At 37.9% G+C, this 21,760-nt stretch overlaps 1 protein-coding gene across 4 annotated transcripts; it reads right to left on the bottom strand.

Moving 5' to 3' along the window:
• Window positions 1–2,904: 2,904 nt before the first annotated feature.
• Window positions 2,905–21,397, bottom strand: LOC121866375 (trafficking protein particle complex subunit 1-like). Of its 4 annotated transcripts, none has more exons than XM_042366005.1 (6): window positions 21,379–21,397; window positions 12,250–12,380; window positions 10,027–10,136; window positions 9,138–9,191; window positions 5,384–5,539; window positions 2,905–3,821 (listed from the first exon to the last, which is right to left on the bottom strand). In XM_042366005.1, exons 3-6 carry the CDS (start codon window positions 10,123–10,125, stop codon window positions 3,693–3,695), a joined length of 438 nt encoding a protein of 145 aa, XP_042221939.1. In that variant the 5' UTR covers window positions 10,126–10,136; window positions 12,250–12,380; window positions 21,379–21,397; the 3' UTR covers window positions 2,905–3,692. The 4 variants fall into 4 exon arrangements, with proteins under 4 accessions (XP_042221939.1, XP_042221936.1, XP_042221938.1 ...); XM_042366002.1 differs by lacking the exon at window positions 21,379–21,397 and adding an exon at window positions 12,591–12,677; XM_042366004.1 differs by lacking the exon at window positions 21,379–21,397 and adding an exon at window positions 12,624–12,642.
• Between the last annotated feature and the right edge of the window lie 363 nt (window positions 21,398–21,760).

Raw genomic sequence — 21,760 nt, 5'->3', positions numbered from 1 at the left:
TGCTAGGTAAGATGAAGATGAGGTTTAGATAGTAATGATGCTATTAATTTATAGTTTGTTACGTGTAAAGTATGAAAGCAAAATACATCCCATGCCGGGCATCGAACCCAGGCCTCCAGGGTGAAAGCCAGGTATCCTAGCCACTAGAAAACATGGGATCTTAATGATTGGATATTAAGGTAAAAATTGTAAATAACTTTATTGTAGGATTTATTGAAATCTTATTATTTTCTGAATATTTTGGATATGTAGAATTTACGTTGATCATCAATCACTGTACTGTATTCTTTGAAAGGTATCTACGGTTGTATCTACGCCCTTGATCTTTCACATTGTTTCATACAGATTAGTGTGGTAGGGCAACTTAATATGCAGACGTCCTGCATTCATTCAGTTCACTGTGGTAAGCAATGCAAGCTTCAAAAACACGAAAAGTACACGTTTCGGCCCGTATTCTCCACACTATTTTATATAGTTTAGAGTAAATTTAATACAACAAAGGATAGTACGTGGTGTGTCATGTTTACCTTCTCTAGCACATTATACTATATTATTAAGCTCTAGGGTACGAGGGGCTTCTCTGTATTGAATGGAATAATCTTGCTCTAGCCCCCAAAAATATTAAAAGTGGCGTCTAATAGTAAAGAGATTAATGGAAATGGTTTATTAATAAAAAATGTCCATTTACCTAAGTTAGTCATTTAATATATTCAGTGGCTTTCGTTTTCTGTTAACACTAAATAATAGAGAATGTGTAGGATCTTGGAGGACTGACAGGTGATACATTCTTATTTACCTAATGGCCACCCCCAAGAGGTGGCCATGCAGAAGGAAGGTGGTCAGTGGCCTTAGTATGATCCCACCATTGTTCCTTACACCTGGAGTTTCTCAAACTATATAAATGCCAGACACAGACTGTTGTCAATGACCTTGTTAACATGGCACCAGTCGCACCACTATATAGATCTGAAGTATTAATTATTTATGTGATATTTATCCTCAGTAAATTTTTACGTGTGTAAGCTTGTACTGTATGAATCTTCGCAATTTCAAATAAAATACAATCAACAATATGTTATTCAACACTAAAGTGGAAGATTTTAAAACTCAATACTCGTAGTCGTATGTAAGGACAATGCTAGTAAGCCCAAGGGCGGGTCTAGGGGGTTTAAACCCCCCTTTTCATCAGAAATTCCAATACGTTTTCTTTAATGCAGTACTGTATTGTACTCATGCATTTTTGTATGGTAAAAAGTATTGACTATTGAATTCAGAATATCTCCTAATATATTTTTTACTTTTTACTTTTATCCTCTTCACCACTGATCGGCTAGTTAACAGCTTGGGCGATCGGTCACGTCTCCGTTATGCACTGTTGGCAAGTACTGGGCATGCACCGGCTCCTGAATGTACCTGAACCTGCTTCAGTGTTGGTCAAGTCTGGTCTTGAAAGAGCTCACACTCAGTGCCATCACAACACTTTCTGGTAGATTGTTCCAAGAGTTCACAATTTTCACTCGGAAACAGTTTGTCCTCACAATTTTCTAGACTTGCTGCTTCTTCAATCTTGAGCTGTGACCCCTTGTGGGGCGAGCGTCCACCAGCTCCAAGTAAGGACACTCGACCGAGTAGTGCCCCTTGAGATGCTTATACACCCAGTAGTGTAGTGCTAAAAAAGGAAGTGAGGGAACGCTTTTGAAAGTATTACTCAGATGGTGAGAGCCTGTAGTGGATTTCTCCCCTACAAACGCTGTTTGTCGCTGAGTAGCTGACCCCGCAAATTCCCCAGTGTGCCTCGTGGTCTGGGTCAACCAGCGCCGCCATACATCACGGAGGTCAGCTATTAAGCCACGCCTACCCCCGCTATTTAAGACCTGACCTCGTGGTGCCCTCCCTCTTCTTCTAGCTACAGCTGCAGCAAGCAACACCTCTTCCTCTGCCGCTGCCTGGCGGCCCTCGCTCCCGCCGGCGAGCATGGCGACCCACAAGCTATCCTCCTCTGAGCATCCTCACCAACCAGCTCTCTCTACATCACGCTTGTAACCACGCTGCCACTTCCCAGCACCAAGCTGCATTGTACATCCAATACATGTATACAGAGAGCACATTGTGAGTTTCCTTTCTCCATCCCATCCTGAGTGTGAACCCAAACAACCTGTTCCCCACAAGCCCATACAACTGGGGGTCCTGACTGATTTTAGGGGTCAAAAGAGGGGTTTTTGGGAGGTGGGCATTAACATTGAGGACATAAGAACATCAAGATCATCTTAGTGATGTGAAAGTGTAAATCGATGTAGGATTTTTAATGTTAGACGCGATTGTATTTTTGAAAACTCAATTTCCACCGAGTTGGAGGTACAGCCAAGGTCACGAAGCCTATAACCACAAAACCACTGCCATATGTCAAATCTTTTATTTAATTTTTTTACAGAGTTTTGGTCACGGCTGTGATAAAGATCAACCAGGGAGTGTAGTACTGTGATTCTAGGAAAATCAGTTCATAGTGTCATCAGTGACTGCGGAAGAGGCTGTAAATAACTTAAAGTGAATACATATTGGCAAGCAAGCTGGTAAGGCACCACTGCCAGCAGAGACCTATTCGTGTCATAGGTGCCACAGACTTTAAATTTCATTTTGTTTGTGTGCTTTCTCATGGACTGAAACTGTGCCTACAATACACCATTCACAGGGAGAGACAGTGTATGCAGTGATAGCAGAAGACAACTCTATAGGCAACAGAAAGTAGCTAAGTACTGTTCTTTTTTTTCTCTTTACTTTTTTTAAATAGGTGTAGATCTATACACAGTCTGCACCCCACAATATGTTTTTTACCTTTTGCTTACCAAATCATTTAACTCTGAACAACATTGTTTATATAGAAGTTTGGTGTTAATAAATCAATTGTTTAACTTTAAAAACGTTTATAACAAACTCGTTTATTATTATTATTTGGGAGTAAATTACAGTATACTACTGTACTTAGTGTTTACCACCCTGCTGTTTGAATCTGTTGTTCACCTTCCGTACTTTGCTGTTACCCCTTGTTTAGCGAGTTTCACTTAACGCTAGGTTTTTCAAGATCACAACCCCAACATTAAACGAGGGATACCTACTGAAATGTATACAGTACAGTACTGTATTATACTAGTACAGATTAGATCTATCTAAAAGTCATTATAATTTCTGCATGTTCAGTTAATTTAGATTTAGTGTTCATAATTAATGTATACAGTACACTGAAATTAAATATATGCAGTACACGTACAGTATGTTAAAAAATGGTGCAGAAATCTGAAACTTGCATAAATATCAGTCTATATTGGCATTTATTATCAGTTTTTAATAAATTTGGAATATTCAGTATTAATAATGTAAATGCCTCTGCATACAGTTCAATATACTGTACAGTATATACTGTGTATATGTATACTGTACACTGTGCTGTACTGTAAATCAGAACCATGGACCTTAATTTTACAAAAATCAATTCCAAAAATAAGAAAGACACGTTCAAACCATAGTTTTCAGCTTCTTTTCCCCCGTTTATTCCTTTGAACATTATTATGTAAATTAAAACAAGAGTGCTATATCATACTGTAAGACAGTTCACTTACTCTGAAGTAATATCTATTGTTTCTATAACAATACTGTATAATGAGACGTTATAAATTCCACAAATATTGTCATATCATCTATGCTGGTCTTGATGCATATGCAGGACTTTGTTTAACAACTTCATCAAGTTTGGCAGCAAACAGTTCACTCTCAATGGGTTTATTGAGCTGACAAAGTGGGTTGCACACTACATACTCCACATACACCTGTCAGAAGAAAAGCAACACATTAGGCCTGTATTACATTTTGTGTGTGCGCCTCCTGTAGGAAATACTGTATACAGGTGCTCCTCTACTTACGAACGAGTTGTTCCTGAGGCTTGTTTGTAAATCCAACTTTACTCTTGTAGATACCAAACATATTATAAAAAATGAAAAGATTATGGATATTTAGTACAGCTATACCCTTTAATACAGCCTTAAAACCTGGCTCACTCTTCTCCTCTTAGGTAATGTTTGTTCTATCTGGAATTTTCTTCAAAATAATCCAGTCTCATCCACATTAAACACCTGTTCTGGCAGATAACCCCCCTCAGTGATGATGTTTGTATCTCTGAAGGTTTGTAAGTTGAACATTCTTAAGTAGAGGAGCACCTAATGGTAAATAAATTTAAATACTACCCTGTATACTGTATACTGCACACAACTAAGTGAATTGTGAGAATACAGCTGCTCCTCGATTTACGACGGGGTTAGGGACCCAAATCCAGGTCGTAAGTCGAAAATGCTTAAATAATACACAGAAAATCTAAAATGGGTGTCTTTTTTTCTTCTCAGCACCACAAAACTCTCACTTTTAAGCTTGCCAGCCGTTTTAAAGTGAATTACAAACGAAAATTTTGTCAGTACACAGCATAATCACTAAAGTTGGGACTCGAAAATACGTAATTTGACAAAATTTTGGTACGACTGAGGCAGTCGTATGTCCGGGTGGTCGTAGGTCGAGTATGTCGTAAGTCGAGGAGTAGCTGTATACAGTATGTATTCATAATAAATATCTTTTTAAGTGTCCGGCCACAGAAACTGATCCTCAGCATTATAACAAGAAAAAGCTAGGTGTACAAAGTACATGAAAGTTATGGGTTGGAACAAAATATTCATAGAAAACTTGCAAATCCTGGATCTGAGAATCCTGTCGATGAAATAATCTGACACGGCTAAATCTCAAGAACTATTTCAGAAATGATATTGTAGATAAGGCGAATGTTCACTTAAACATTCATAAACAAAAAGGTGATGCCTCAGGGTAAATAAGAACACTGTACAGTACAGCTCCTCCCCGACTTACGACGAGGTTAGGGACCGACATCCAGGTCGTAAGTCGAAATGGTCGTAAGTCGTAAATGCTTAAATAATACTTAGAAAATCTAAAATAGATGTCTCTTTTTCTTCTCAGCATCACAAAACACTCACTTTTAATCTTGCTAGCCATTTTAAAGTGAATTACAAACGAAAATTTTGTCTGTGTACTGACTTTGGGACTTGAAAATACGTAATTTGACCAAATTTTGGTACAACTGAGGCAGGTCGTAAGTGAGGGTGGTCGTAAGTCAAGTAGGTCGTAAGTCGGGGAGGAGCTGTATAACTAAATGTAAAATCACAGACAAATAATTATTTTACTGTAATCAACCTGATTCAACATCATTCTGTATAGAAATACAAAAAAGGTAAATTTACATTCTAAAAAGTATACCTAACTGTTCAGCAGCATACCACCTCTATGAGACAATTAATTCATGTAATACAGTACAGTATACTGCATCACTTACCTGTGTGTATATTTGGTGGAGAAGTTCTTTAATGCCCTGAGCATGAACATCAGTATTCAGAATGAACTTGAATCTTGATGGTGTCTCATAAAGGTTAAGACGGTACTTGTTGGTGGTGTAGGTGAGGTAACCTTCTCTCAGATCTATAGGGGACACCTGTTTTAAGGAAAGCTGGTTTTGAACTCAAGTACAGCACAGTAAATAAGAAACAATCACCAGATGAATTAACTGAAGAGCTGTAAAACTGTGTGAAATATTCAACTTCACTAAGCTCATTTTTTATTAACATATACACTGGCTAAACAACCAATGCCAAAATTACATTTGGGCAAGGGGTGATTTAACCTCCAGCCTCACAATATTGTCCTAAAAATGTTAGATCAAACAAGCTACTGTATATACACAAGAGCAAAAACTGTTTTCATAAGAAAGAGCATCTGTGAAATATTAACCAGCATATGTGGTGAGATGAAGGATAAGTAAAATAGTGGTGTGTGAAAAAGTGCAAATACTGTACAGTAATGTGTCCAATAAAATGAAAAACTGTGTTTTTTTAGCACAAATAGGTTCTATAACTCTTTAGAAGTCAAGTGCTGTATCCACATGACTTCTGCAACTTTCATCCTTAACTTAAATACTGTATATAAAATACAAAGTGAACCTTTAATATTCACATTAATTTACAATGATACAGAATATACCAAGTTAAATACAGTGGTCCCTCGGTTAACGAGCACAATTCGTTCCAGAAGGTTGCTCGTTAACCGAAAAATTCGTTAACCGAAACCATTGTTTCAATGGGTTTTTGGGTAATTGGTTCCAACTCACCGAAAATTGCATAAAGTCAACAAAAAAAGTAGTAAGGTACACTTACTTTGAGGTGTGTATGTAGAAGGCTCCTGGATGATGATGATGTGAATTTGAAGTGGGAGGTGGAGGAGGAGAAGGGAGAAGAGGAGGAAGTGGAGGTGAAGCATTTTACTGCTTCTTGGAAGGTGAGTCACCTTCCATGAAAATGTCAGGAACCTCTGGACTGACAGATTCTCCAGCAGGAACATCCTCTCTCCTTCTTGAAGTGGAAGGCTGAGGACTAGCATCTGTTTCCTGCCGCCTTTTAGTGAAGAAACTGTCAATTTTGGTTTGTGGGGCATCTCTCCTCCTCATCATTAACTGATGTTTGAAGAAGGAGACCACTGTGTCCTCAACATTACACAAAGCAAGTTCTGCTTTTTTCACATCTGGGTGCCTTGAAGCCAGTTTCCTGAACTTCTCCCAGTAATGAACATCTTTCAAATCTGAAGTTGACATATGGTCATCACTTTCCTTTTCCTCCTCACCACTGTCAGCCTCTAAAATCTCATCCAGTTGCTGCAAGTCTTCAGGATTAAGTTCCTGCTCACGAGACATCACAAGCTCTTCTACATCATCCTCCTCCACTTCAAGGCCCAATGACTAACCAATGGACACAATCTCCTGGTCCAACTCTGCTTCTTCCTCAAATCCCTCAAAATCATGGACTACTGATGGCCACAGTGCTTTCCATGAAGAATTGAGGGATCTTGTGGAGACTTCTTGCCATGAGAACACAATCAATTTTACAGCCTCCAGGATGTGAAATTGTGTCTTTCAGAAATGTGCCAGTGTTAGTTCAGGATCAGTGGAAGTTGCCTGATGACACCTCCTGAAAATTTTCTTCGTGTACAGCTTCTTAAAGTTGCTGATCACATTCTGGTCCATTGGCTGTATGATTGATGTAGTGTTGGGAGGCAAAAACAACACTTTGACAAAGTCAAATTGAGACTCCAAAGTGCTGGCAAGTTGAGGGTCATGACCAGGGGCATTATCCATTAGGAGAAGAGCCTTTAAAGGAAGTTTATTGGTGGTTATGTAGCTCTTCACAGAAGGGCAAAACACCTCAACTGCCCATTCATTAAAGAGCTGTCATGTCACCCATGCCTTACGGTTGGACTTCCAATAAACTCCAAGCCGTTTTCTTACCACTTTTTGTTGCTTGAACACCCTGGGGTTCTCAGAGTGGTAGACAAGCATAGGCTTCAGTCGGAAATCCCCTGAAGCACTGGCACCAAGCAATAGAGAGAGACGGTCTTTCATGGGTTTATGCCCAGGTAAAGAGGCTTCATCTCTGGTGATGAATGTCCTTTTGGGCATCTTTTTCCAGAACAGCCCAGTTTCGTCCACAATGAACACTTGCTGTGGAAGATAATTTTCTTTATTCACCAGTTCTTTAAATTCCACTAAAAAATTTGCTGCCCCTTCCTTATCAGCACTGGCAACCTCACCGTGCCTAACAACACTAAAAATGTCACTTCTTTTCCTAATTTTTCGAACCAGCCCTTGCTGGCCCTAAACTCTTCAAACTCTGTGCCTGAAGAACAAGGCTGATCTGCCTTTAATGTTCGTAAATCTCCTTGGCTCTTTCACAAATAAATTCGGTCGAAACGGAATCGCCTTTCATTTGTTTTTCCCAAATCCAAATGAGAAGTAACCTCTCTGTTTACGCTATTAAGGATCTACCTTTAAACCCTCTGGTAGATTTGTCACTTACTTTCACTTCCTTGAATTTGTCTTTCTGTGAAAGAATTGTCGACACAGTTGATGTCGACATGCCATATTCTTTGCTAAGCACATTTGTTCTAATGCCTTCTTCATGTTTCTTAATAAATTTCCTGTTTAACCTGGATTGAAATTGCTTTTCTTGATTTCTTGGGACCCATGCTGGATTCAAAAACAATTTCAACACGTGATATTTTAAGTTTAATTGCTGTAAATAAAGAATATTTTCCTTAAATCAACACTGCACTGCGCTATACTGTACTATATATCATCAATATGTAAAATAAATTTCAAAATGACCAATAATTTCACTGTAAAAACGGAAAAAATCGTTTATGTTGAAGAGAGTCTGAAGCAAGATGTTACCCCCACTGAAAAGACACAGAGACTGACGCCTGTTTGGTGTGTTGACAGGCTGTTTGGCGCTTAAAACTAGTTTCCCTGTACTTCAATTATGTAAAACAATTGTTAAAATGACTAAAAATTTTAATACTATAAGACTTTTAAAATTATTGAATACTACAAACTTCTTGATATTTACTAAAATAGTAAGGAATTTAAGCCCTAGAACCGATTACTGTATTGGCGGACTAATACGACAGCTAGTGAGCAAGCGAAAATATGTTGAGGGGCGCTCGTAAAGAATTCGTTAATCGAGGGATTGCTCGTTAACCGAAGTGAAGAATCTTATGGAAGGTAATTCGTTAACCAAAATTTTGTAAACCGAGGCGCTCATTAACCGAGGGATCACTGTCATCATATCATAATCATTACAGTAATAATGAATTTAAAGAAAGATACAGTATATTAGACAAAAAGTTAATACACATACAGTATAGAAACAGCACTATAGGAGTTGGTTAAATTCACTGAGATTGTACCATAAGATGTTACTCTTATCAGTACCTGTACCTCGTTAAGTTGGAAATCAAGAGAAATATATCCTATTTATTAGTTTGAGTGACAGTTAAGTATCAGTCGCCTTACACCACCCGTCAAGGGAAATAAAAGTGGAAAGAAGAACAATTAACCAGAGATATCCATTTACAGTATATGGAATTCCCAGACCTTTTCAAAAAAAAATATTTCTGACTTCCCCTGACTTGTGGCAACCCTGTATAGTATAGTATACACAAGTGCATACACTAACACAACTAAAATAAATTAATGAATAACTTACCTTTGTGACAAATGATTTGATTGAGAATATCATTCCATACATCAACTTAGCTTCCTGCAAAACACAAGTGAATAGGAATCATGATGTCAATACTGTACTGCATTCTGGATGCATACAGTGTGATATTTAACACCAAATAAATATAATTCTCAAACTGAAAAAACAAAATACTGTATAGGTGTGCTGTCTAAGAATACCAGCCTAGAAAATGCAGCCGAGACCAGGGACGGGCACAGCTTTGGTGTCCCAGTTGCCATCAGGTATGTTGAAGCAAAGTTTTATGGATGAATGCCCTTCCTAACATTATCTACAGGGTGGGAACAGCTGGCAAGGCAGGGTTGTACAGTAACTCCCTGAGGTAATCAAACACTACCAGCCAACCATTACACTTCATTAGCATTTGCATTTTTTTAATTCAGATGAAGGATATCACTAATCACATCATGAACTAAATTACATGTACTCTACCATTGTATGTGGTTCTATGATTGCCAGCAAAATCTGTATTTCTTTACAAATTACCCACAGGAGCTGTTATACTGATGCTTCAAATCCTTGAACCTTTGATAGTGACAGTCAATAATTCAGTTGTTCAACAGAATTTAAATTATGGTATACATTTTAAGGATGGACTGAACAGCGACCCACTGCGCTCCATCTAAATCTAATCTCTACTACATGGAGTGGTGCTAGAGTGCAGGTATTCTCAATTTGCTGTAGGGTATTGGATGAAACTTAAACCCCTAATATTCAATGAACATAACATTAGAGATATTACAGGTATATCAATTGTTGGTAATTAAATTGTGTAATAATAACACAACTCGGAAAACAAAATGTTACCGAGGTGACTGATGGTGCTGGCATTAAAACATGTTCATTTGCTAACCTCTTCTCTTGTCATTCCAGATTGTTTATTGCGTGTCCACTCAGCATAGTGAAGAAGTTGGCCGTCCCGGTCAAACAAGTAAAGGTTGTAGATGGTCATTACAGTGTTGGCTGAAAACAAATTTGAGAATACCGTACAATATTATTGGTTCATTATTCAGGGAGCAACATTTTGGTACCTTTTTTGTTACAAAATACTCATAAAATTAATAAAAATATTACTACTCTGACAGTAAACCTGATAAATGATGAAACTGATACAGTAATCTCCCTGTCAGCCAGAATAATTGGCGCAGAGCAATTCCGGGTTTCAGAGATTTTCAGGTATAGAGACAAATTCTCTCATACCCAGAATTTTTTTTCCGGGTACAGGTACTAGGGAAAGTTTTCCCGAGTCTAAACTACGCATCTCACATAGACACACAGAGCTGTATTTATTTATGCAAACCCCACTGTACACGTACAATATATTGTAAATTAATAAAATATACTACTGTACTGTATACACTATACCCTGTACTGTACTCACCAGCAGCTGCTGTCATCTTGGGCTTGTGATGCAGGCAGGCCAAATGGTGATATTATGATACAGAATGGCCTGCTTTTATCCTGTACCATATGCTGTAACATGTGTTACTAACTGTCACAATCCTCTCCCTCCATGAAGGAGGTTATAGAACAGTCACTCAAAACATAATACTACAGATGAAGGATTTTGACAACCTTACTGAGACATCATGAGTCGCAGTGTTCCTTCTGAAATTTATCGATCCCTCCAGGTACATACAGTATAGTTTTTTGGGTGACTGTACAAGTACCTTTACTTGCTTACCTGAGCAAGTATTTCTAAGTACAGTATTACTGACTTTTCTTCTCTAACCAAAAATTAGCATTAATAGTGGTGCAGACGGTTAGCACCCGAAGACATTTACAGTATATAATTTGTTTATGTTTTCCACAGTTGTTGTCTGGATGATTTTAACTAATAAAAACAGTACAACTTCCCATTTTTCCCGTTTTTCTCTATCTCGTAAGGTTGTTGGTTAGGTCAGGCTCTGTTAGGTTATGTGCATTGTCGTTTCCATTTTTGTGTTTAGTATCATGCAAATACTGTAGTATCGTCTAGAAATTTTGGTGCACTTATGGTGCGAAACAAAAACAATTTATTTCTAAATTGGGTTTTGAACGCTTCCAAAAAACCCTAAATCAGACGAACATAGAAATTGCGGTAATGTCTGAGAACAGCACTACCACCACAAATAGTTGTTCGATTTGGCTAAATTTTTTCCACAGGTTCTTATCATTAAAGTAAGGGTGAATTTATAGTAGCTCCGTTCACTTGTAGCAAGTTAAAAATATATTTTTCTTGTGCATTTGTGTGTGCTGAGACCGAATATGACCTTCCTTTTTGGCGGAAATTAGCCGGGGGTTTTTTTGCGATTTTTTTTCGTTTGACGTTTTCCAAGAAAAAAAGTGCCTAAGCGACTAACAAATACACAGTAAAACACTAGAAAAACAATAACCAAACCTAACCTGACCTAACTTAGCTAACTGGTCTTTGCGATATTTACATTCCGTCTTGCTCGATTTTGATTGGGCCAAATATACTTTGAATTAGCAAAAACACTTTTGATTGGCCGCGTGACGTGTACGGGTACGCATGTGCGTCATGATTTATGAAGGAGACGCGAGAGACACGCAGTGTTAGGTGAGAGGCAGACGATAATGGCGGGAAATAATGGAAGAAAATAGAAATTTATTTGGAAAAGCTATCTCCGTTATTATACATTTCCGCCGGTAATGTAATAGATGAAAATTATCTTATAATTAGACGTCTTATTCGAATATGATAATAGATTAGTGGCAGGAATGAACGGAGCTACAAGAAAATAATACCTTTTATTGTCATATGATCAGTTCTTCACCATGTTTTACCCCAACAACTTCCCTCATCCATCATGCCCTGTCTACTACAGCTAATAGTAAACAGAAAAAAATGAAAATTATAAAAATATGTATAATTAAAATAAAAAGTTGTCGCCTTTTATAATACTTACTACGGTATATTTATAAGAATATCTGTGGAAAAAAAAATATTAAATCTAACAACTCATTCTGGTGGTAGTGTGGTTCTCAGAAATTACCAAAGTTACTATCAGGAGTTCCACTATTGACATGAGACACTATAATTAACAGGAAAAGATATATTCCATGTTTCACTTACCAAACACTGACAGGAATTACCAATATTGTACTGCCTCAACTACCTGTTGTACATTCAGCCTCTGATGTTCTCTGATGGGTTTGTATTGGCTGTCAGTTGGAGGCGTCAGCGTTCGTCACTTGTGCTGATGTCTGGAAAACATACATCTTTTATATCTCCTGAAGATTAGCATTATTATATACTCATATTTCTGCAATCATCTTTAATTGTATAACATATATAATATATACCTGATTTTTTATCTTTGCAATAAGTCGTATACTTATGTAATTATGCATTTAACTGACATATATTACAAAACTAATCTAAACATCAAGCTGATATATTGTGTTCAAATTTACAATATGGAAGTATGAAGCACAGAAAGCCTATACTCATTAGCCTATGCTCATGTTGACTGTGACGTGAAAATTCCAACAAATGCTAAAAGAACGTTTACATTCTACCAGTAAATAAACTTAGTTTTCTATGATGAAGGACTAGTGTGGGTAACTAAAGCCGATTTAACTATGGCATTGACTATCAAGGATCCGAGTATCTTCTATATTGTCATGATGGTAAATTGTTTTATTTTACCAAAAGCTACTGTATACAGTAAAATAGTAGTTCCCAGAGAATTAAAAATAATAAGTTTTAGTAATATATGTTAATTAAACATTAACTGAGACTCATTTCCAAATAAATATTAACTATATCCTTTCATTATACAACGATATTAATATCGTAAAATAACAAGAAAAAACAGGTTACGCAAATGGAAAAAAATAAAGCAAATTCCATCAAATTGGTGACCACGGCAACAGTAGCACGCAAGTCTCCCATCAATCTCGTTGCTAATTATTCAGGTAGGAGTTTATTGACTACTCGCTCGGTTCTTTTCCTATATGACATAACCAAGTTTTGACATGACCAATCAAGAGGCGCACCCCTAGACTATTCTTGGTTCCTTGATATTGTGAAACCTCTTTAAAAATGCTTCTGCTTTTCAGAAACAGTTCAATTTATCATAATAATCAAAAGACACACTTGGAAATCTATACTTTATCATCATGTAGACATTATCTACTCTTCCTGCGATGCGTGTTTTTAGTAGAATAAGTCACCGTTGCCTGAAATCCAGAAACAATATATGATTCAGTCTTAAGACTAAATCTCAGGATGCAGGAATTCACCACAGTATTAAGAAGTTTATTTTAGAAAATGATAAAATGTAAATAATAGGCGCATGTTTTTTAACGGAGATTAGCCCACCCGGGCACAGGTCACTGACCGACATCTGGGCCTGGGAGGCGAAAATTTAATAATAATAATAATAATAATAATAATAATAATAATAATAATAATAATAATAATAATAATAATAATAATAAAGAAAACAAAGAAGAAAAAAGATCAAGAGTGAGAAACAATATATGTATGTTGTGTTGTCAATGGCAAGAGAAAAAATTGAGACCCTGCAATTGTTTGTAAATGAAGCAGTCATATCAGCAATCTGGGACTTGGCTACAATTTTCGTGATGCCATATGGCAGCAGGGTCTAGCATTAGACATTACATTATGCTTCCAATATCTTCCCAGGCGGTAGTACTTTAGTTCACAGTGCCCTTATTTTTTTTGTTTTGCCTACTGTGACCCCCACCTTCTCTCAAAGCAAAATTTTCTGAGACTGAACTTTTTACTTTTACTTTTACTTTTATTCTCTTCATCACTGATCGGCTCGTTAGCCGCTTGGGTGATCGGTCACGTCACTGTTACGCACTGTTGGCAAGTACTGGGTATGCACCAGCTCCTGAATGTACCTGAACCTGCTCCATTGTTGGTCAAGTCTGGTCTTGAAAGAGCTCACACTCGGTGCCGTCCCAACACTTTTTGGTAGATTGTTCCAAGAGTTCACAACTCTCACTCCGAAAGTAAGGACACTCGACTGAGTAGTGCCCCTTGACATGCTTTTACACCTAAATTAGGTCGCCCCTTGCCCGCCTGTAGTATAAGCTCGGCAAGTTCAGGCGCTCCAACCTCTCAGGGTAGTTAAGGTGCCGAAGTGCAGGCACCAGTCTGGTGGCCCTCCTTTGAACAATTTCAACCAACGATAGTCTCTAGCAGATCTTGGGGACCAGACTGTACTCCAGATGGGGAAGTACTTCACTCTTTGACAGTTTATTTCTAATACCCTTTTCTGTGAACACAATGTGGGTCAGTGCTGTGTCGAACCGCCTGTCCTCAAACGCAGGAAGGTTAATCGCATCCTCTCGTGAACACCGAGGAAAAGAAGCTGTTCAATGCCTCAGCTTTATCCTGGCCAGCATCTGCGTAACTACCATCTTCAAGCCTCAGGTCTGATACTCTTACTCGCGTTTTTTAATTTCGACTTTGCATAGCGGTAAAACGCCTTTGGGTTTGACTTGACCTCGCTTGCAACCACCCTCTGGAACTCCTTTTCAGCCCTTCTATACTCTATCTTTTGCTTGGTTTCTGGCTCTTGCATACATCCTCCTGTCTTGCTCATCGTTTGACCCAACCCACGTCTTGAATTTCTGGGTTTTCTTCTTAACTTTGTCGACCGCCGCATGGTTCATGTGTAGGGATCCCCTCGTATTCCTAGAGGCACTGGGTTTGGTCTTGGGTATATATTTATCGATCAAATGGGTCACTTTACTAGTTATGATATTCAGCGTAGTGTCTGCGTTCTTGTGCCTTTATGAGTCAGGCCAGTGGATACCCCTCATCTCTTCCTTCATCCCGTTGTAATCTCCCTTGTAATATTTGCACCTTGGCCTGGCCTTATCTTGAACTAGGTAACAGTTAAATCTGAATGACAACACTATATGGTGACTGGTGCCAATTGGGGCAAGGTGTTCCAGTTTGGCCACCATACCCTCCTCCTTTGTTATGATGAGGTCTAGTGGCTTGGATGTTTGCTCCCCTCTGTAATGTGTCGGGTCTCTAACATGATGGAACAAAAAATTAAAATTATCTCTCAGTTTCTACAAAAAGAGTAGCAGGGTTATTCAATTCATTTGGGGTGAACTCGTTTTCCCCAGTCGATGTTACCATAGTTAAAGTCCCCCATGATAAGGAGGTGGCTAGGGTTGAGCATCGCCGCATTGTCTATTAGGGTTCTTAAGTTTCTTTGATTTAGTGGTCCACAGTTTGGGGATCTGTTGATACACCCGACAATAAGTAAATCTCCTCCCTTTAGTTTTAATTTTACACCACTTGGACTCTTCAAAAACATCCTCTCCCTGTACCCTCGCCTGGCTGGCTCTCTAGCATACATAACCACACCCCTCTTTCAAGTTTTCTTGAGAAAGGTTCGTAAATGAGTCATATCCAGCAATACTGAACTAAAATTCCTCTGGGTCGATTCTCCTGTTCATGTACAACAGTTCTACAGCTCCTACAATATCTGGTTGGTTTCAGTTGTGTTTCAAACTCCTTTCTCTTATCAAGGAACGTGTCAGTATTAGTGTACTTGACATTCAAGCCAGAATTTGTTCTCGGCAACGTCTTTGCTCTTAGTAGTAACCCCCCCCCATTCTCAGAAGCTGCAGCATTTGCTAAGTACACTGTAGTTTGCAGGGTGTGGTTAGAAATGTCATTGTTTACAAGGCGCTCGCCTCCTTCCGGCGAAACACTTAACCCTCCACCCATCCGAGCAAAGACTATGCTCCCTTCCTTTAAATCATCTCTTAAAAAATATCTATTGTCTAAGTATTAATATTTCTTGTAATACCTACTATATTTACAGTACCTGCTTTTATTATACCATCAAAACCATTTCATCGGAAATTATCATGTAAATAGATAAGAAATTACCATTGCAATAAACATATTTGCCAACTAGACATAATCGTGACAGCTTTGTTCAACCTTAATACTGTACGACCCATGATGTACTGCTCCCCCATTAGACTTATGTTTTTCAATTCCACTTTAATTTATGTATATACTTATAATATATCTAAAAAAAAAAAATAATAATAAATAGATAAAATAAATAAATATCGAAATGATAACCGTGGTAACATTATGAGACGTTCTTATTACCACCATGCTAGTGTACTATTCCAGATGTTACTAAATGTTACATAATACTTCCTTGAGATAAATGTATAGTATATATCAGGTGCCTAAAAGAGAGCTCAGGTTCTCAACTGGCTCAGCCATGCTAATATTGTTATTATTGTCCACTCTGTATCTGTGTTTTTCTGGCTAAATAAACTGTTTCAATTCAATTCCATTCAATTCAAAAGATAAACAGAAAGAGTGATTAACGTACACATCTTTGATAATGTAGAGGCAGGTATCCAAGACTACATAACCACTACAGGTGAGTCTTGAGTGTGAGGGAGCACACTTTGGGTGGGCTTCCCCTCTTCCACAGTTATCACTATCATCATCACCACTATTACTACAAGTACAACAAACATCACTTCCACAACCATCACCACACAATTACCACTACCACTACAACTATCATCACCACTGCCACAACCAATACTACCACCACCACCACCACTACCACAACCACAGTCATGCTAAGGTTCTGTTGTCAAACGTGATTCAAATTCGCATCTCATTAAACTTACGACCGATTGACCGCTATTGACTCATAAGTAACGAAACCCTGAATTTTTTATTAGTTTAACCTTAGATGTTTATGATAAAAATATAGAGACTTTATGGACTTACGATCTTTTATTTTCGGGTCGTAAATGAACCCTTTGTTTATTTTGGTATCGGCCCGCCATTTGGGTCCTAATATTTTCTCTTCAAATTGCATCGTGTTAGGGTGAGGCTAATTTTATTGTCTCTTTTTTTCTGTTTATTAGTTTAGTTATGTCTTTGTTCGTTCATTTACATTGTTTTCTTTTTGTATATATTAATTTGTTTATTTGTTATTGTTCTTGTATTTATTTGATTATGATGTGTTATTTTGTGTTTCATGTGGTTTTTGTTTCTGTTTTTGCTGTTCCTCTTTGAATATAATTTATTAGCTTTATCTTTCTAATTTGATACTTATGCTAATGTTATTTATTTACTTTTAACACATTTTCTATTCTTTCCGTACAGCATTTCATGTTTTTTTTCTTATTATTCCCTTCCGTTTTATACTAGGTTTAATCTTTTCTCTTTTGATTCCCAGTTTTTAGTTCCTTTCCCTCTCTGGACCTCTTCTTTTTTCATCTCTTCTCTCTTTCCCCTTCCATATCTCTCTCCTTTAACCCGTCCCTACACCTTTCCCTTCCCCCCCTTTTCCTATCCCCCATCCCCTCTTCTCTCCTTTTCCCATTCCTCTTTCCCTTTCTCCCCCTTCCTCTCCTCCCTTACCCCCACAAGACCCTGGCTAACTGGGCCCGTCCCCCCCCCTCAATTATATAATTCTCCAACCCACTATTAGGGAGAGTGACTACCAAGCTCCTGTTCGTTAGTCTGTCTGTTTGTCTGTCCCCCTGTCAGCATTTCCGTCCCTCCGCCTGTTCGCAGTTCACTCTTATTATAATGACGTTTTCTGTGTTTAATCTATTGAGTATTTATCAACACTAAAAATAAAAACATAATATTGTTTAACTTTCTGACGCCCGCTTCTTAGTTAATTGAAATCCAAGATAATAATAATAATAATAATAATAATAATAATAATAATAATAATAATAATAATAATAATAATAATGATAATAATAAAAATAAATAATAATAATAATAATAATAATAATAATAATAATAATAATAATAATAATAATAATAATAGAATGTAAGTATCAACATTTACCGTTGTCATTAGTAGGATTAATATATTATAATTATGCACTTATTAATGATGAAGATTGAGAAAATATAACTTAATTTTAATGTTATATGAACATTTTAATGTTAATTATTTGAATATAATGTACGGGCTTAAAAACTTTAGTAGTTTATGAAATGTAGTATAATACGTTATGCTATCAACATTTCAACATTCTACTGATACATTATTATCAAGGGATGTGTTTCTCCCTCATCCATTCACTGGGTTTTCCTCGGAGCTGCAAACGGGGGAAGGGAGAGGGGGAGAGGAAGGGGAAGATAGGAGGGGACGCAACAAAGAACTTAACGAACAGACTTACCATCATATACAGTGTGAAAATTTAAACTTTCTTTGAGGATTTTGTGTTTAACATTATCAAATGGGCGCCGCCGTCCTTAACAAACACCGAGTTTATTAGTATACCTTATCCTCTAAGTAAGGGTGCGGTGGCCAAGTGGCTACCGAGCCTCTTCTCTTGTACTAAGGTTCTCAGGTTCGCGCCAAGAGCACCCTGAGTTCACCTAACTGCGAATGGGTACCTAACTTTATTGTTGAGTAAGAGAAGGCGGGCGAGTGCAGCGTATCCTTGTGCACTAATGATCTAGAGTACAGTGTGCTGTATCTGCACTGTCCCTAACTGGCCTTCAAGCTTATGGGACACACATTCATCCTTGATATGGTCTTAATTTCTGCGTATTGCCTGAAATAGGATAAGAAAAAATAAGCGCTCTGTAAAACTGGTGTCCCTTTATCGCAGTAACACAACAAGGGATCAGGTTAGTGTTAAGTCCGCCTTAACTTAACGAGGAAAATAAAGGTTTATTTGACAACAGACCGGATGCCACCATATCGGAACCACATCACCACAGGAGGGGTCCAGATTTTCAGTAAATTCAAACTATTTCTTTTCCTTCTGACTGTAGAAGTGAGAATACATCCAAATCACAATGGTTCACTTTCAGTTACGACGCAGTCATAAACCTAAAATGGCTTCCATGTTGTCTTGAAGCTATTATACTTCAGTAGTCTCTCTTATACTTAGTTAGAAAGAGGCAATTAGCTTAAGAACTTTTGAGACTCAGCTTTTCTATATTAATTCTCCTTCTTAATTAAATATACTACGGGAAAGAGTCTAACTTGAGTGTCAGGATAAGTTTTATATCCCTTTTAGAAGTTCTTTTTAGTATTTATCTCAAACGTTAGACAGACAGATTCGTTCCTACATCTTCACATGTGAGGAATATTTGACTTACGAACTTTTGAGACACTGGCCACGCTCCTTGAAGCTCCCAGCGGCGTCTGACCCGACATTTTAGAACCTGGCGGCCTCAACACCCACACCACAAGTTCCTGTATTCATTCATCCTCGTCCTTTATACCGGAACAAACCATATGAATATTAGCTCCCCCTTCTAACTAGTGTTTGGTTAGCGTAAGGTTAGGTTAGGTGAGGTTAGACACCAGAGATTTTGACTAAAAACTCCAAAATCAATGAAAAGTCAGGAAAATGTTCTGGAAACCATCTAGAAATTTTGCTGAAAATTAAGAAAAAGTCTGGGAATATATTTGTATAAAACCACGAAAACTCCAAAAACCGAAGAAAATTCAGAGAGAAATGAATTAGTCTTTGCAGCAGAGAAAGTCATTAGAATGGGCGCGTTCAGCTGACAACAAAATGATGAAGGCTGTAAATGGCGTGTTTCTCAAGGATAAGATGAACCATTGCTGACAACACGCCTGTCATTTAAAATATTACTTGTTGCAATATATAAAAAGTGGATCACCTGATGAACCATTTTAACCTTGTTGTAGTCACCTTTATATACTTGCTACTAGATTTAATTGTCTTGATAAAACACCTGAATTGTTATAATTATTTTTTTTATGACTATGACCAGTGAAAGAGTCTCGTCTCTAGGGGCGTGATTCGCCAAATTTGACACAACACCTACGTCTGCATATTAAGAGTTATATTGAGGTGTTGGTTGCGCATACAAATAGTGGCAGAAGAACCTAACATAATCTAATGTAAAAATAATATAATTTAACATAACCTCATATAACTTAACGTAACCTAACCTAACGTTAACTTAACCTAATCTAACGTTAACTTAACCTAACCTAACAGCCTAATTTAACCTAACCTCATCTCCCATGTAGCGTTAGGGTGTTAAATCATATCAAATAAATCTGAGGGCCTAATCTTCAGATGATCCCAAAACGCTGCATATTGAAGTCCGACAAAAAACGGCATTGGCGATACTGTAAACCTGATTTGCATTTGTTCTCATGTGAGAGAGTCGTCGTCGACACCATAAGCAGGAAGTGTTTTGTTCACGCCCATGATCACACAAAAGTGAGTAAGAAGTAGGAAAAAAAAAACATTACCCCTAGATATGGTAACTAGACTTGGTATATATACGGGTAAGTTAGGGAACCTTATATGTAGTTAGGGAGAAGTCAGGGAATTTTTATACAGTCAGGGTGAAGTTAGGGGAATTTTAGCAATTTTTTTTATGTAGTCAGGGTACAGATCGATAATAACATTGGCTAACCCATTAAGTAACGTTATATTAGATTAAGTTAGGACAGGTTAGACTACATGAGATATTTAAACCATTAATTACACCACACATACCTGTATCAAGAGACAGGTACAACAGTTACCTCTACTTCAAATACCCTATCATGCTCATTTTGTGACACACTCTTTACTCACCAAACACGACCCCGAGCGACTGGTATTCCCAGCCAATTCCCCAATACCCCTCGCCTTGCCCCATCTCACCCCTCCCTGCCAGTTCTTACGTAAGGTAGACTGCACATATGAACACGTAACATCTACTACCCAAAGGCCTCACAGGATTCTCGCTCTTATTATCGTTTTGTGTGACCATAAAACATGATTCGTGGCGGCCGTGTTTACAATGGGAGATGGTGATGATGATGTACGATAATCTCCTCAGCGTACGGTAATGTCAATGAATGTGTTAGTAGATGAGGTCGACAGTTACATCATAAGGCATTAAAATAGGTTGATTGATACGTAGGTGAGATCGAAAATTACGTAATACGCACAAAAATAGGTCGATTGATGCGTAGGGCAATGTGATTTACGAATGCATGAGTTAGGAGAGTTCATTTATACACACGTGGTACGGTAAGAACAGTAAATGCGTAATGTGGTAAGGTTAAGAATAGTTTGTATGGCGGCCAAACACACCTTGGCACGGGGAGCTCTAGGAGGCGTATGTAACACTGAGGTCTACAGGTACGTCGAACCAATCACACAATAATGATTTCTACGTTCAGGATGTCTTTCGCATTAAATATCATACCTTATTGAGAGAGAGAGAGAGAGTGTTTGGGATCTCGTCAACAGTAGAAGCACTCGCTTATTTCACATTATGATAACTACTATAGTGCGTTTTTTCTCAGCTGAAAAAAGATGCCCCGCCCCCTATACTTATCTCTGAGATGCTCCTCCCCTCCCTTTAATTTCTTATAAATTCCTTTCTTTATTCTTGTCATGTTTAAGTTGTTTGGTCATCCACCTTGGCTCATCTTATTTAACCTACTTTTTTCTGTATGTTATACTTTGTCCCTGTGCTTTACGTAGAATACTAGTGAATTTAGTATAGTCATGATGAATTGTTGTGTCGCCGGTGACCTCACCCATTCCTACCGGAGACTGACCTCACCGTTCCCAGGCGACCTCAC

The sequence above is a fragment of the Homarus americanus genome, unplaced genomic scaffold (assembly GCF_018991925.1).
Source record: "Homarus americanus isolate GMGI-L3 unplaced genomic scaffold, GMGI_Hamer_2.0 scaffold16430, whole genome shotgun sequence".
Classification (NCBI taxonomy): domain Eukaryota; kingdom Metazoa; phylum Arthropoda; class Malacostraca; order Decapoda; family Nephropidae; genus Homarus; species Homarus americanus.
Note: the sequence above shows the minus strand (reverse complement) of the source record. Positions and strands in the feature narration are given on the sequence as shown.